This window comes from Ranitomeya imitator, chromosome 3 (assembly GCF_032444005.1).
Source record: "Ranitomeya imitator isolate aRanImi1 chromosome 3, aRanImi1.pri, whole genome shotgun sequence".
Lineage (NCBI taxonomy): Eukaryota > Metazoa > Chordata > Amphibia > Anura > Dendrobatidae > Ranitomeya > Ranitomeya imitator.
Window position 1 is genome coordinate 80523607 of NC_091284.1, and position 16334 is coordinate 80539940.

At 41.5% G+C, this 16334-nt stretch overlaps 1 protein-coding gene across 1 annotated transcript in view; it reads left to right on the forward strand.

The window, feature by feature from the left end:
* CRYBG3 (crystallin beta-gamma domain containing 3) overlaps nt 1-16334 on the forward strand; it is a 273103-nt gene that overhangs the window by 40485 nt on the left and 216284 nt on the right. The window contains exon 2 of the mRNA XM_069760996.1: nt 2622-2691. Coding sequence (XP_069617097.1) covers nt 2622-2691 — 70 coding nt within the window. The remainder of the gene's footprint in view (nt 1-2621; nt 2692-16334) is intronic.

Below are 16334 nucleotides of genomic sequence, written 5' to 3' on the forward strand. Positions count from 1 at the left end.
TAGGCTGGATGTCAGGTCTGTGTATTCAGAGTGCTGCCGTCTATAGTTGCTTTCATACATCAGCACAGCTCTAATATTGTACTTATTTCCTCTCCATGCGTTTTCCTCCTTTCCTATATATTGTTTTTTTTTCTGGCCTCACTGAGATACTTTCTTTCCTGTCCATTTGCGATCTGCGTTCAACCTACATCTCTGAGAGCTCATTCTCCTAGCAGTATATTGGTTCAGTGTGCAAGTGAACATGAGCGACTTTCATATGGACCTATGGTCGGTCAGTGTGACAAAAACTGCAGCGTGCACTAGTAGGCATCTCCGCTCGGAATAGGAACCTACTGACATCTCCGGCAGGATTTCTTTTTTTTTAATGAAGACTATTTAGAAAAATGCTTACATTTAAATTTAGGAAATAAACAATAAAAAAATTCCGTGTAAAGGTGTACATAGCATTAAAAGTAGTTTTCCCATGAATGACATTTATCATTATTACCTATCCACTAGATAAGTGAAAATTGTGTTTGCTGGGGGTCCCACTGCCGGAAACCCCACTGATGACCACAATGAGGATCCTGTTCCTCGTAGTTGCGGCAGGGATTGAATAAAGTGGCTTAGTGGTCCATACGCACTACCACTCCATTCATGGTCTATAGGACTGACTGTGATAGCCGAGCTGTGTCTCTGTTGATAAATGAAAAAATATTTGTTTCTTATCCAATCCCTTTAAGTGAATGTTGAAATGTCGTTTTTTGGAGGTAGAAAAATCTATGTCAAAAAGATAAACAATTTTTAAGATCAAGTTTTCCTTTTTCGATGCAGATTTTGCACTTTTTTCACATTTCTTTATAGCCTTTTTGATTTCAATATAAAGTTTATAAAGCCACGTCGTAAAAAAAGAAATAAAAATAATGTATGAACAGCATTGTGGATTTAGCATTCAATAACTTATTCCAATAATATTAGAAGCTGGATTTAATGTGGGTTTGGGAGCAGAATCCATTTGAAATCCATAAGAAAATCTATGATTTGCAAAAATTCAACAGTAAAAAAATCCTAGTATGGCTACTTTCACACAGCCGTATTTTCACAACCATATTGATCAACTGTGTGTGATCCGATTTTTACAGATACATTGATATAACTGTTTTTGGTCTTGTTAATTTTATTCACAGTTATTAAAAAAAATAAATAGAAAAGAATGCCATACAGATGCCAATGCCGGTGAAAATCTGTCCCATTTTTTTCTGGATGAAAATCAGACTTTTTTTGTTATACCCTCTTGAGATGATGTTATTGGGCCGCCATTACAATATGCCTTACATTATTCATCTATCGAGAATCAGTCTACCTTACCTTCATGCATCCATTTTTGTTCATTGCTTTACATTCGTGCATTTATTAGTTTTCATATTGATTATCTAAAGATTGTAAAGTTTCTAGGAATGTTAAGAACAAAGAAAACCTTCTCCAGGTTAGAAATTTAGGAGCGGCCAAGTGATACAACTTGTTTGCAAATTGGGTGAAACCTGCTTCTGTTTTAATGAGGGCAATTGAGGCTTTAAGAGCGTAAAACCGGTCAGATCCCATTGTGTTCTACTGGATTCCAAAGTGATAGCGATACTATGTGTAGCCGATGACCAGAGATTACAGACCTCCAGCATAGAAAAAATAAAAATCTATTTTGTAGGTTGAATCTTTTCAGTTTTCAACTCAGCATAAAAAAAATGGGTGAGGCTTATGGAGATCCCTAAATGGAAATATTGGGGGCATTTCTAAGTAGTCACCAGGGTAGGGCCTAGTTATTACAGCTTTGGGTTTCCAAACTACAATAATGGATTAGCCAATCAAATTCAAATTAAGAATATGTAGACACGACGTCTTCTAAACTCAGGACCGCCTGCCTAGTTTCCCTTGAGGAAGATGCTCCAGGACATGCTGAAGAATAATGTGCAGCGCACATGGATACTATCCGTATGTCACAAAGTGCTGTCTTTTTATTCTTTAATAGGTAGGGTAAGCCTGGAAATTTTATTTTTTGTTTAATTTGTTTTTAACTTTTTTTTTAAACAGTAATTTTCTGTACAAAAACGGAATCTGTCGTCAGGTTTTTGCTATGTAATCTGAAGACAGTAGGAGATAGGGGCTGAAATACTGAATTCAGCAATGTGTCATTTATTTATTAAGCTTTGTGCTGATGCTCATGAGACTGCTAGCCTGACCACACCACCTCCTGTGATAAGCAGCTCATTGTCAATAGACAGTGTACATACAGAGACTGTTGTGGGCGGGATTAGCTTTCTCAGCTCTGCTACAAAGTACATCTAAAAACTCTGATTATATCACCACTATTGCACCCAGTAAACTAAGTGATACATAGTTATAATCGGGGTCGCTTTCTCTACATGATGCTGCCTTCTGATGAGGTAGCAAAATCCTGGTGACAGATTCCCTTTAAGGTCTTGTTGATGCCTCCTTTGTCTTCGGATGTACCATGACTACTATGTGCAGATTACCACTTGAGGATCACTTGATGCTTATACACGATAACAATGATATTCTGAAACTGATAAAATGCATGTATTTATAAGCAAGCTCTTTGATTTCTAATGAGTGTCCTTGTCTTCCAGATATGAAGATAATCACAGCAACCTAACCTTGGGCAGACATGAAGATCTATCATCCACAGAACCAGAACATGTAAGTAAAGGTAGTCCCAGTCCTGCACCCACCATCTATTGCCATTCTAGCAAAACTAGTAATGGCAGAGCATCTGAACCTTACCTGAGCCCACCATACAGTAGAAACATGTAATAGAGAAGGATGTGTATGTACGTGTGTGTCCCTTTCCACCAAATTTTGTGGGATTTATGTAGACTTCTAAGGCCATGTTCACACATAGTGTACATTTTTCACTTTTTTTTATGTGGCCTTTTACCTGCATGTTTTCTGCATGCGCCCACACCAAACTACACAAGATAAATCTTCTCTGGCTAATGCATTTTTGCTGCGTTTTTAATGAATTTTCCCCTTAAAAACACAATTGCGTTTTTGAGAAGATTTTTTTTTCAGGCCCCCTAGAGAAACCTAAAATTGATCCAAAAACGCAGAGTTCAACAGCGTCTTTAGATGCACAGCTCACATGAGTTTTCTTAAAACCACATCTTCTTTGCTTGGACAATTGAGCAGGTTTTCTGCACAAAATAATCAGCAGAAAAATGTGATTGTTAAATCATCGGATCTAGTCTATCACAGGTCGTTGGAGAAGCAGCGATGGATTGGGATGCAGGTTACAGTGTTAAATCTTGTTAATTTTTTTTTGTAGGCGTGGCTTACCTATGTTATCTATTAAATGAGGTCATGAAACCCCTTTAACCGTCATATAAATAGAGAGAAGAACAGAAGTGACACTATTGTAGGTGTTTACTACTGTATAGGCCACCTAGACAGACTGAAGCTATGGATGAACTCTTTTTACATCAGATGTCTCTGTTCTTAAAAAAGTATGACATAGTGATCATGGGAGATTTTAACTATCCAGATATTTGTTGGGAATCTTTCTCGGGCAAAAGTAATGGGTCCAGAAAAGTCTTATCTTCTCTCACTGACATCTTTATCTTTCAAAAGATAGAAGAGAGAACAAGAGGGTCTGCAATTTTAAGGTACCGTCACACTGAGCAACTTTTGAACGATAGCGATCCGTGACGTTGCAGCGTCCTGGATAGCGATCTCGTTGTGTTTGACACGCAGCAGCGATCAGGATCCTGCTGTGACATCGCTGGTCGGAGCTAGAAGGCCAGAATTTTATTTTGTCGTCAGGTCACCCGCTGTCACCGTTGGATCGGCGTGTGTGACGCCGATCCAGCGATGAGTCCCCGGGTAACCAGGGTAAACATCGGGTTACTAAGCGCAGGGCCGCGCTTAGTAACCCGATGTCTACCCTGGTTACCATTGTAAAAGTAAAAAAAAAAAACACTACATACTCACATTCCGATGTCTGTCACGTCCCTCGCCGTCAGCTTCCCGCACTGACGTCACCGCTGTGCTCTGCTTTACGGCCGGCGCTCACACAGTCAGTGCGGGAAGCTGAGGGTGAGGGACGTGACAGACACCGGAATGTGAGTATGTAGTGTGTTTTTTTTTTTACTTTTACAAAGGTAACCAGGGTAAACATCGGCGGCCCTGCGCTTAGTAACCCGATGTTTACCCTGGTTACCCGGGGACTTCGGCATTGTTGGTCGCTGGAGAGCTGTCTGTGAAACAGATATCAGAGGAAATTGTAGAACCACGAGCCAGAATCTTTGAAAATTTCTGGAGAACAGGAGAAGTCCCAGAAAAATGGAGAAGGGCAAATGTTGTTCCCATCTTCCAAAAAGGGAAGAAGATGGAGCCAGGACATTACAGGGCAGTGAGCCTTTTATACCACGAAAGATCTTTGAGCAAATTATTAAACAGCATTTATGTAAGTACTTGGATAAGATTACATTAATTAACCAGAGCCAACATGGGTTTGTAGCAAACAAGTCATGCCAGACTAATCTAATTCCCTTCTATGATGGAATCACTGACTGAGTGGATCAGGGAAGTGCGGTAGATATAGTATATTTCAACTTCAGCAAATCATTTGATAAAGTATCTCATACTATCGTTAATGACCAAGCATGGGATTGATAAGGCTACAATTAGGTGGATTCATAACTGGCTCAGTGATCATACTCAAAGAGTGGTAACAAATGGTTTCACAGCCAAATAGAACGTGTTTCAAGTGGGATACCACAAGGCTCTGTGCTGGCCCCAGTGTTGTTCAACATTTTTATAAGTGAGTTAGATAAGGGAACTGACGGTATGTAATCAAATTTGCAGACGATGCAAAGCTAGAATGCATAACTAAGGGTACCGTCACACTAAAACACCGCTGCAGTGATACGACAACGATGTCGATCGCTGCAGCGTCGCTGTTTGGTCGCTGGAGAGCTGTCACACAGACAGCTCTCCAGCGACCAACGATCCCGAAGTCCCCTGGTAACCAGGGTAAACATCGGGTTACTAAGCGCAGGGCCGCGCTTAGTAACCCGATGTTTACCCTGGTTACCAGCGTAAACGTAAAAAAAAAAAACACTACATACTTACATTCCTGTCGCGTCCCTCGGCGCTGTGCTTCTCTGCACTGACAGTGAGCGCCGGACAGCTGGAAAGCACAGCGGTGACGTCACCGCTGTACTTTACGGCTGGCCGGCGCTCACCAGTCAGTGCGGGAAGCTGAAGGCGAGGGACATGACCAGACACCGGGAAGGTAAGTATGTAGTGTTTTTTTTTTTTTCACATTTACACTGGTAACCAGGGTAAATATCGGGTTACTAAGCGCGGCCCTAACCCGATGTTTACCCTGGTTACCAGTGAAGACAACGCTGAATCGGCATCACACACGCCGATTCAGCGATGTCAGCGGGAGATCCAGCGACGAAATAAAGTTTCAAACGATCTGCTACGACGTACGATTCTCAGCGGGGTCCCTGATCGCAGTAGCATGTCAGACACAGCGAGATCGTAAGGATATCGCTGGAACGTCACAGATCGTGCCGTCCTAGCGATCAAAGTGCCACTGTGTGACGGTACCCTTACACTAGAGAAGACAGAGAAAGGATTCAGAAGGATCTAGATAAGCTTCAACAATGGACAGCGACTAATAGAATGGTATTTATTTAACAGGAAGAAATGCAAGATTCTACATCAGGGCAAGAAAAATGAAAAAGACATCTAAAAAATGGGAGGAATAGAACTAAGCAATAGCATGTGTGAAAAAAGCTTGGGTATATTAACCCCTTCATGACCTTGGGATTTTTCGTTTTTCCGTGTTCGTTTTTCACTCCCCTCCTTCCCAGAGCCATAAATTTTTTATTTTTCCGTCAATTTGGCCATGTGAGGGCTTATTTTTTGCGGGACGAGTTGTACTTTTGAACAACATCATTGGTTTTAGCATGTCGTGTACTAGAAAACGGGAAAAAAATTCCAAGTGTGGTGAAATTGCAAAAAAAGTGCAGTCCCACACTTGTTTTTTGTTTGGCTTTTTTGCTAGGTTCACTAAATGCTAAAACTGACCTGACATTATGATTCTCCAGGTCAGTACGAGTTCATAGACACCTAACATGACTAGGTTATTTTTTACCTAAGTGGTGAAAAAAAATTCAAAACTTTGCTAAAAAAAAAAAAAATTTGCGCCATTTTCCGATACTCATAGCGTCTCCATTTTTCGTGATCTGGCTTCGGTTGAGGGCTTATTTTTTGCGTGCCGAAATGACGTTTTTAATTATAGCATTTTGGTGCAGATACGTTCTTTTGATCGCCCGTTATTGCATTTTAATGCAATGTCGCGGCGACCAAAAAAACGTAATTCTGGCGTTTCAAATTTTTTTATCGGTACGCCATTTAGCGATCAGGTTAATGCTTTTTTTTAATTGATAGATCGGGTGATTCTGAACGCGGTGATACCAAATATGTGTAGATTTGATTTTTTTTATTGATTTATTTTGATTGGGGCGAAAGGGGGGTGATTTAAACTTTTATATTTTATTATTTTTTTCACATTTTTTTTTTACTTTTGCCATGCTTCAGTAGCCTCCATGGGAGGCTAGAAGCAGGCACAACGCGATCGCCTCTGCTACATAGCAGCGATCTGCTGTTCGCTGCTATGTAGCAGAAAATCAGGTGTGCTGTGAGCGCCGACCACAGGGTGGCGCGCACAGCTACCGGCGATCAGTAACCATAGAGGTCTCAAGGACCTCTATGGTTACAATGGAGAAGCATCGCCGACCTCCGATCATGTGGCGGGGGTCGGCGATGCCGTCATTTCCGGCCGCTGACAGCGGCATTTAACTAGTTAATAGGTGCGGGCAGATTGCGATTCTGCCCGCACCTATTACGGGCACATGTCAGCTGTTCAAAACAGCTGACATGTCCCGGCTTTGATGCGGGCTCACCGCCGGAGCCCGCATCAAAGCGGGGCTTCTGACCTTGGATGTACTATCCCGTCCGAGGTCAGAAAGGGGTTAATAGATCACAGACTGCACGAGTCAACAGTGTGCAGCAGCAAAATGGGGAAACAGAGTTCTGAGATGTAACAAGAGAAGCATAGTGTTTAGATTACATGAAGTAATTATCCACCTCAACTCCTCCTTGGTCAGGCCTCATCTGGAATACTGTATCCAGTTTTGGCCATCACATTTTAAAAAAGACATAGAAAAACTGGAGCAAGCTCAGAGAAGAGCTACCAGGATGGTGAGCGGACTGCAAACTATGTCCTGTGAGGAATGGCTATAGGATCTGGGAATGTTTAGCGTGCAAAAAAGAAGGCTAAGAATCGACTTAATAGCTGTCTACAAATATGTGAAGGGATGTCACAGTGTAGAGGGATCATTATTCTCATTTGCACATGGAAACACGAGAAGCAATGGAATGAAACTGAAAGGGAGAACATACAGATTAAATATTAGAAAAAAACATTTTCACAGTGAGGGTGATTAATGAGTGGAAGAGGCTGCCATGAGAGGTGGTGAGTTCTCCTTCAATTGAAATCTTCAAACAGAGGCTGGACAGACATCTGCCTGAGATGGTTTAGTGACTCCTGCATTGTGCAGAGGGTTGGAAACGATGACCCTGGAGGTCCCTTCCACCTTTAGTGTTTCTAAACACTTGGTAACTAGACAATGTTGTAACAATTTGCCTTTAATCTGACTAATGTTCAAAAGTGGCATCTAGAAAATAATATCAGTAACATCTGTAATGTCTCCCCCATTACACAATGCACTGCTGACATCAGGACGCTAATGATGATAATGGATAATGCTACACAATGGATAATGAAGCACAGCAGACCCATCAGTTCTGATCTGTCTGCAGATGTGTTGGAAGATGAATAAAAGGACTCTGGAGGTCTCTTCCAACTCTAACATTCTATGATTCTACTAATATAGAACAATATTGATGTTCCACGTAGAGATTTGGGAAAGCTGGGGACTTGCTGAAGCAGCAGTAATAGAGGCTATAATTATTGTCTCCTACTTTTCCCAGAAATCAATAATATTGAATAGTGAACTTTAAAGGGGTTGTCCACTTTGGGCAACTTTTTTTTCTTAATTACATTCATGTATTTTGGCAATATATAATTTTTGTGTTTGGCTTGCATTAACGGTTTGCACCATGTGCCTTTTATAGCCTCTTTGTTGCACTGTCCATTGTTGGCTGCAGAATGAGGTACCTGAGAATCTGTCAGTGAACTTATTCTATGGTCTAATGGAAGAGTTTCTTAGGCTAGGTTCACAATGTGTTAGGGCAGTCCGTTTAGCGCATAGCGCTACGGACTGCGCTAATGCAATGTCCCAAAAGGGATGGCGTTTGCCGATCCCGCTAGCGCAGATGCCTGATCTGCGCTAGTGAGGAACGGACCGCGAATGCTGCAAGCAGCGTTCGAGGTCCGTCACTCAAATGACGGCACATCGCTAGCGCACGCCCAATGTGGGCGTGCGCTAGCGATGTGTTCGCCATTACAAGCAATGACGGCGTTAACGGACTACGTTACACCGCGTTATGTCGCGGTGTAACATAGTCCATTTAACGGGTTCACATAACGCAATGTGAACCTAGCCTTATTCTTTTCTGCCTTTTTTGGTCACGTCTTAGCTGATTTATAACCACAGACCACATGAAACTTTAATGTGCAGGGAAACAAACAGCATGTAAAAAATATAAATTATAACAGTGCAAAATCATTGATAAAACTGAATAGCAAAAATGATTTTTTAGCCCAAGTATATTTATGTAAGTTTAAAAAAAATGTCCTCAGAGGTAGACAATCCCTTCAAGAACTTGGCATATAACTTATGTTCAGTGGATATTTTATTAGGTGTGTTCCTTAATAAACAATCCAGGCTAAACTGATACTGAGTTATGCCTTGGGCAAGGCCTACCATTCAGACACCCTTTAGGCCTCAAGATCTGGCCATCTTGCCCATAACAACCAATCAGAGCGCAGCTGTCATTTTACATAGCTCTCTTTCTAAATCAAAGCTGTGCTGTGATTGGTTGCTACAGGCAACAAGGCCTATTTCTCTTTTAGAGTTGTAATAAATGAGGCGTATTGTACCAGTTGATCCTGGAATAATTCAGGCTAAATATATTCAGCATAAATCCCTCTCCCATGAAATAAATCACGTCGGCTTCTCTGATGTAGAGACTGCAGCTCTGTAAATGTTTATCCGTCATGCTGTAGTGTAATATCCACAGTGTAAGAATTTCCAGCAATATTTCATGGTCTGAGGGAAAGCCTTCCTGGGATATTGCTTTGTGAAGTGGAAAACATGGCACATCATACACGCAGCACTACAGTCAGCTGATGCCAGTTCCCACAGAGCACACACACCGCACAGCGAGGCGCAGACATTACACATGGTCATTGGTGCACGGCTATTGCTTTGTTTTTGTATTTTAATGCCAGATACTTAGGATTGTTTTGGCAGCTTTGCGAATGTTTCTGTCAGTGCAGTAGGGATTAAGTGAATGAGAGGTTAACCATTTCATAGGAAAATATCAAATATTCAGTGTTGCTAGCATATCACGCTGTAGTGCCATGGAAATGCTGCAGGTCAATAATGGACAACACATTTATATGTACAATGACCACTTGGGGATTATTTGGGTCTTGGCTCCTCCATCCTTTGTTATAGATAGTTGGCAACAAATGACTTCTGTAAGTGCTCACCAGGTGAGGTGGATCCACTAAGCCTCTGGTCCAGGTGGTCACTAGAACCCCAGGTGTTGCAGCAAATGTCAGAAGACACGTAATAGTTGGGACTAGGACTAACAGGAAACTCAGGAGCAGACGGACAAAATGGAGTGGAACCTTACAGGAATGGATGCAAATCGACACACTGATAATGGAGCATACCAAGCAAGGAACAGTAGAGTCTCAGTCCCAAGACACAGGTGTGTGTCAATGGTCCTTAAATAAGTCTATGGAAATAAAGTCATTGATCCATGCCAGACAACCTGCAAAACCCTACGTGGAGCACAACAGTAGAAACAGGAGAAGGGAGCGGAGCCCAGGATTCTCGGGACAGGTGAGTAACAACGTTAAACGGTTATTTTCAAAATACTAAGTTATCCGCTATCGTATGGATAAAGACACAAAAGCGCACAGAGAGGTAAAAAAATACTCTGTTGTAAAAAAAAAGTCACAGTAAATAAACAAGTGATAGTCAAAAAATGAAAAAATACAGGGTATTTAGTTAATACGTTTTTTTGCAAAAAAAAGTATGTTAAGCTGCTCCACCAATCGCCATAATAGAGCAGTCCTATCTAATGTATATAATCCCTATCTGATGTATTTAAAAACCTGATCATCTGTATAGTACCTGTATGAGCAGCGTTCAGAGAGAAAATATCCATGTAGAACATGCAGGATGGAACAGCTACAATGCAAATGACCCACAGAGGAGGGTGGACTCCCCAGTCTTGTAGAAACAAGAGAAAAATTATAAAACCAAAAACACATGGGCTACTTGCACGGTGAACAAGTCTGTAGAAACCTGTTCACACCACCAAAGAACTTGAAGAAACAAAAGCGCACAGAGAGGTAAAAAAAATACTCTGTTGTATTATCTTATGGATAAAGCATAACATTGTGATCAGCACTTGGACCACCACAATCTTGTTCAAAGCCTAGTTCTATTATCCCAGACCACGAACCTCAAGATCGCGGTGGTCCTAGCAGTCCACCAGCCAGCAATCAGTAATTTTATAGAGTTGATAAAAAGATAATAGTTGCCCTGGAACCACCACACATCCTATTCTCAGTGGCAGCTGGACCAGGGAAAAATTTGTTTCTGTGGCCACAGTCCTTGGTCTGGCCTCCTTAACACCCCAGGCATTTACTTGATGCAGTGCAAGGCATAGTAAACACCAGAGATGCTCAAAATGTGAGGATGCTGGCTGCAGAAGAGAAGACTGCTCTGGACCAGGCTGATGCCGGACCAGGGCGGTGAGAATATTTTTGCAAACCTCTAGTACCTTATCTGCAATCCTATGGATAGGGGATAACTTAATATTTTGTGAACAACCCTTTAACTTCTGCAAAGTGGATAATGTTTAAAACTGGCCTCAAACAGCTGTATTAACTTCGTACACAAAAGCAAAGCAAATACACAGCCTGACAATACAACAAAATAAATCATAGGCTGTCTGGCCACTAACAAAACTTCACAGTTTCCAAAATGCATAAGCTCTGAGTCTAACACCCATTACCTAAAAAAATAGAGGTTCCTACCAATGAAGATATGTAGTCATTTGAACATATCTTGGTAAAAACTAACCATTATGATCGGCAATCACAAATCATGTTTATTTATCAACAAAAACAGTTACTTTTGTTGCCTGACAGTTAAATACTTGTTTGATAGCATCGCTTATTATTTTCAGTCCATGAGTGTTTGTTCTATCTCCATATCATTCTTGATACTCCTTGACTACCAGCAGCAGAAATTATTTCTGCTCTTCATTTGTTGTGTGCAACTTGCTATGATTTTCCATCAGTGTTACTCCTCGTTCTGTAATATTATTAGTCACTCTCATAACACTGACTGTTTTCTTGGCAGCCTGGTAGCCTTCATCTGCAGACCATAGATCTACATCTTTGGATAGGAATGGCGATGACAGACCGGTGATGTTAAAGAAACTGTAGGTTTTTTGAGTGACAAAGTCTTCCAGGTTCTTTATCGCAACTGGTGCTGAATCAACAGTTATCTTCTTGGGAGGATGTTCTGCAGCTGGTGTTTGTAGGACCGTCATCATCAGTCGTTTTGTGTCATTTGACACAGCATCATCAAAGAAGGATAGAGCGATCAGTTCCTCAGACAAGTACCATAAGTGTATTTTTATCTTGTTCATCGTGACTTCTAATACTGAGTTGTTCTGTTCCTTGTACAGATAGATATCCTTGAGCAGCTGGAGATCAATGCGTGTAGCTGATGGTGCTGATGACGCCAGGAACCACACCTTCACATAGATCAAAACAGTGATCTGACAGCCTTTTCTTCCTCATTTGTTAGCACGAATTGACTCCTGAACATCCACATTCTTCGTGCGTAGATGGCCTTTGCTATCCATCTGGCTCGGTGCAGTCAAGCTGGAGCTCTGAATGAAATTCCTCTAGATGGAATACCACCAAGGATGATGATTGTTAACTCCAATAATTCTCGGTAGTCCTTGCGGGGCTGGCACTGAAGTAGTTGCATCTTTGGAAAAGGCTTTGATTTCAGCTGCAATGTGGGAAACTGCTGTTGACATGCTCTGGTCTGATAGTGATGTTTGAAAAGTAGTCAAGTCAATGATATGCCCGTTGTTCTTGAACCTGCTGAAGATCATTTTTTCTTTACCTTTCGACGGATCAAGGCAATGAACAATTACTGCTTGCAGCACTATTTCTAGAATATGACGGTGGCATGCAAACCACAGCATGTCCTTGCCAAGCTTCTGCTCTAGAAGTTTACAGGCGCCGTTCCTGAAACCCGTGTTGACAGATTTGATATCAAAACACATCCACTTTACATTGTCAGTAACATTCCAGGTCACTGTTGCAACATAATAATAACTCCAGATACCAGAATGGGAAGACGGTCTACAGTTTTCCAGCCGCTGATGTCTTCTAACAGCTTTCCATCCCAGTGAATTGTTAAAGGTACTGCTGGATGAAACTCCTGTTTCAGGTTTAGGACCAATGTCTGATGGCATTTTATTCTTTCTTTGCAAACTGATTAACAATTTACATTGAAGTCTACAGGATCATGGCCAAGGTGCTGAAGGGTTTTGTGAGAATTAATGCTGCATTCCTGTCACTAACTTTGTCACGTCAAGGCTTGCTGACTATTTGTCATCTACACTGACTCTACCTCTTTGGACTTGTTTTGCTGATGGCAGTACCTTTGATGTTTCATAAGTTTTATAGTCTTCCACAACTCGATCTACTTCATCAGCTGACCACTGCAACACCACCTTTTCCTTTCTTGTCTCTCTTTCTCGATTCTTTTTTTGTAATTTACCTCTTTCTTCAAAATGTCTTCATTTTTTCTCAAACTCTTTATTAACACCTTCCATTTTTCCATGGCATCCAGCTTCTCTCTTAGCTAGCAAAAACTCCTTATCTTACGGTATTCTTGTCATATCCATAGCCCTAGCATGGGCGAGATCAAACAAGTTGTCTAAACCTACGTTCAATTCTTCATCCTCCTTCTTCAGACTATGGAACGTTTAGTTTTCTTTTCTTTCTTTTTCTTGAGCTTGTCATATTCCTTGAAGAGACTTTCCACTTATTCAACCACATGTTTTTTTCAGTCTCGTGGGAATGCCTGCCTTTGCCCAGACATCAAGAACATCATTAGCTGGTAAACGAGCTGTATCAGGAACTGTTTAGTCATTTTCTTGTATTAGTAGAACAGTGACATAACCTCTCTCTCTCTCTCTCTTTCTCTCTCTCTCTCTCTCGGATGGCGGTTTAGTTGAAGATAAACTACTATCAGACATTTGTCCAAAAAGCCACAAGTCTGTTTCGCTTCTGGTTGCTGGTTTGATATACTGCAGTGCTAGCTGCTATGTTTGATGTTTTATTTTTGTAACCCATGTAAAGGGAGTATGGTGTACAGGAACTGATGCAAACAGGAACTGATGCTTCTCAGTAAGAGTTATTAATCGTCTCAGAGCTGTATGTTTGGGGTGATCTGGAGGAAGAGGAGCAGCATCAGAGGACAGGACTAATTGGCTGAGCAAGCTGGAGAAGGAAGGTGTTATTAATGTCATGCCATATTCAGCAAAATTTGCGCCGTCCTGGCACAACCAGATCTTTTAGACAAGGTGCAAATGGAACTAGGCCATAGTAAAATTCCAGAAAGTTTGATGGTAGGTAGGTGTTCTGTTTGATGAATCCTGTCATAAATCACACTCTGTGAGTATCTCCAGGCTCTTTATTCACATCATGTCTCAACCTCCATTACATGAATTCCGAGTACAACAACATCCAACAAGTTCCAAACAAAGAATATAGAACACACATAAAAGTAGTGAGACCCCTAGAGGCCACATGAACATATAACATATTGCTACATCCTTTCTATTTTAACTAGAGGAACAATAAAAGATACTAAACTAATGTATACTATGACAAACTTAGAAATTAACCTAGTACGTCCAGTTAGATATAATCTTTGAGGTGCGCCGGCTTTTTGCTAATTCTGCCAGCTCTGGTAATATAAGATGTGTCACTTTCTACATCTGGTACATCTGGTAGTTCTTCTGATATTGTCTGTCTCTGGCCAGAGTCCTCACCCTGATGGTCAGCTGTCACTGTTGGTGCCTGACTTGTACTTGCTGCCTCGTTGTCTTGGGTGTCTGGATACTGTTCAAAAGGCCATGAATCATCTCTTTCTTGCGTTTTCCTCAAATATCTTCGATTCCTCCTTAGTCTTCTTCCGTCGTCTGTTAGAATTTCGTAAGACCGAGGTCCCAGTTTCTGGACAACCTTTGCCTTTTGCCAGTGTTTGTCAAATGTGGTGCTTGGCTGCAGCCGAATGTTGTCATTTCTCTGGAGCTCCGGCAGATCCTTTGCAGATTTATTGTAATAGAAAGCTTGCCTAGCTTGATTCTTCTGTAATTTAGCTTCAATGTTTCCCAGCAGCTTTGGCTCTAACAGATGACACGCAGTTGGTACTAGTGTTTTTGTACGCCTACTCATGAGCCTCTGTGCCGGACTGCTGTCTAGGCCTTGGGTGGGTGTGTTTCTATGATCCAGTATAGACAGATATACATCAGCACCCGCCTGGTTTGCTTTCTGCATGAGTCTTTTGGCCGTTTTTACTGCTGACTCTGCTTTCCCATTACTCTGAGGATATCTTGGAGAAGACGTCTGGTGTTCAAATTCCCATTTCTTACTGAAAGTTTTGAATTCTTCCGACGTAAACTGTGCCGCATTGTCAGAGAAAACGATATCTGGAATGCCATACCTGGCAAAATAGGCCTTGAGTTTTTTAATCACTGTTCTCGCCCTTGTGTCCTGCACCAAATCAACCTCCCAGAAGTTAGAGAAATAGTCCACTGTAATCAGGTATTCTTTGTCATTCCATGTGAACAAGTCTGTTCCTATCTTTCCTTTCATAGAAACTGCATGTACCTTGTCATCATCATTCTCACTGGTGCCTGCCATCATCTTCAGGCTGTGCTTTGTGAGCTCAGCAGCCCTGCAGATTTGCATACATTTCTCTAAAGTCATGCCTTCCTCTCTCAGTAATCTTTCTTTGAGATGACTGTCCTTTATGCCACACACCATTCTGTCCTTGATTAGACTGTCCCTGATCTCTCCAAAGCCACATGTTTCTGCAAGTCTCCTCAGCTCTGTCAGATATCTGTCCACATTTTCACCATCCTCCTGATGTCTTGTGAAAAACTTATGTCTTTCCACTGTCTCATTCTTCTTTGGGTCACAGTGTTTATCAAATGCCTGCACAATGTCTGCTAGGAGGAGGTTGTCTATGTCTGGGAGCAAGGTGTGGGCTAATTCTCTGCCATTTTCCCCAATTAGGTAATAAAACAGCTTTACTTTCCGTTTGTCATCAGTGGGGCCCACAGTCAGATCCACATACAGTGTAAACTCTTCCTTCCAATGTCTCCAAGTCTGGGACAGATTACATGAAGTGACATCCAGTCTCTGAGGGGGCTTCAGACCAGTCTCCATTTTTCTGTACTGTCAGGGAATCTGTACTTACAGTTGCAGTGATCTGTGCAGTTCCAGCCTCATATAACCTCTAAGAATTTGCAGGTTTTGTGCCCGGCTGCCACCATGTTCTGTTTGATGAATCCTGTGATAAATCACACTCTGTGAGTATCTCCAGGCTCTTTATTCACATCGTGTCTCAACCTCCATTACATGAATTCCGAGTACAACAACATCCAACAAGTTCCAAACAAAGAATATAGAACACACATAAAAGTAGTGAGACCCCTAGAGACCACATGAACATATAACATATTGCTACAGTAGAGATCCCGAAATCTGTGTATCTGACTGAATTATTTTCTGCATTTTTAGTTTATATACAGAAACAGAATCAATGGATGCCTACTGAAGAAAACATAAGGACTGAAGAAAGTAAGGACCACACTAATGAACACTCAGGATATAGAGCTGCAGATTATGTTGGTGCTATATAAGTAGCAAGGAAAGAAATTAAATGAGTTGTCCGCTTTAAGCAATCATTGGGCTCGGGGGTCATGCGCAGTGATTGACTGCAACAGTTACATACTGTTGA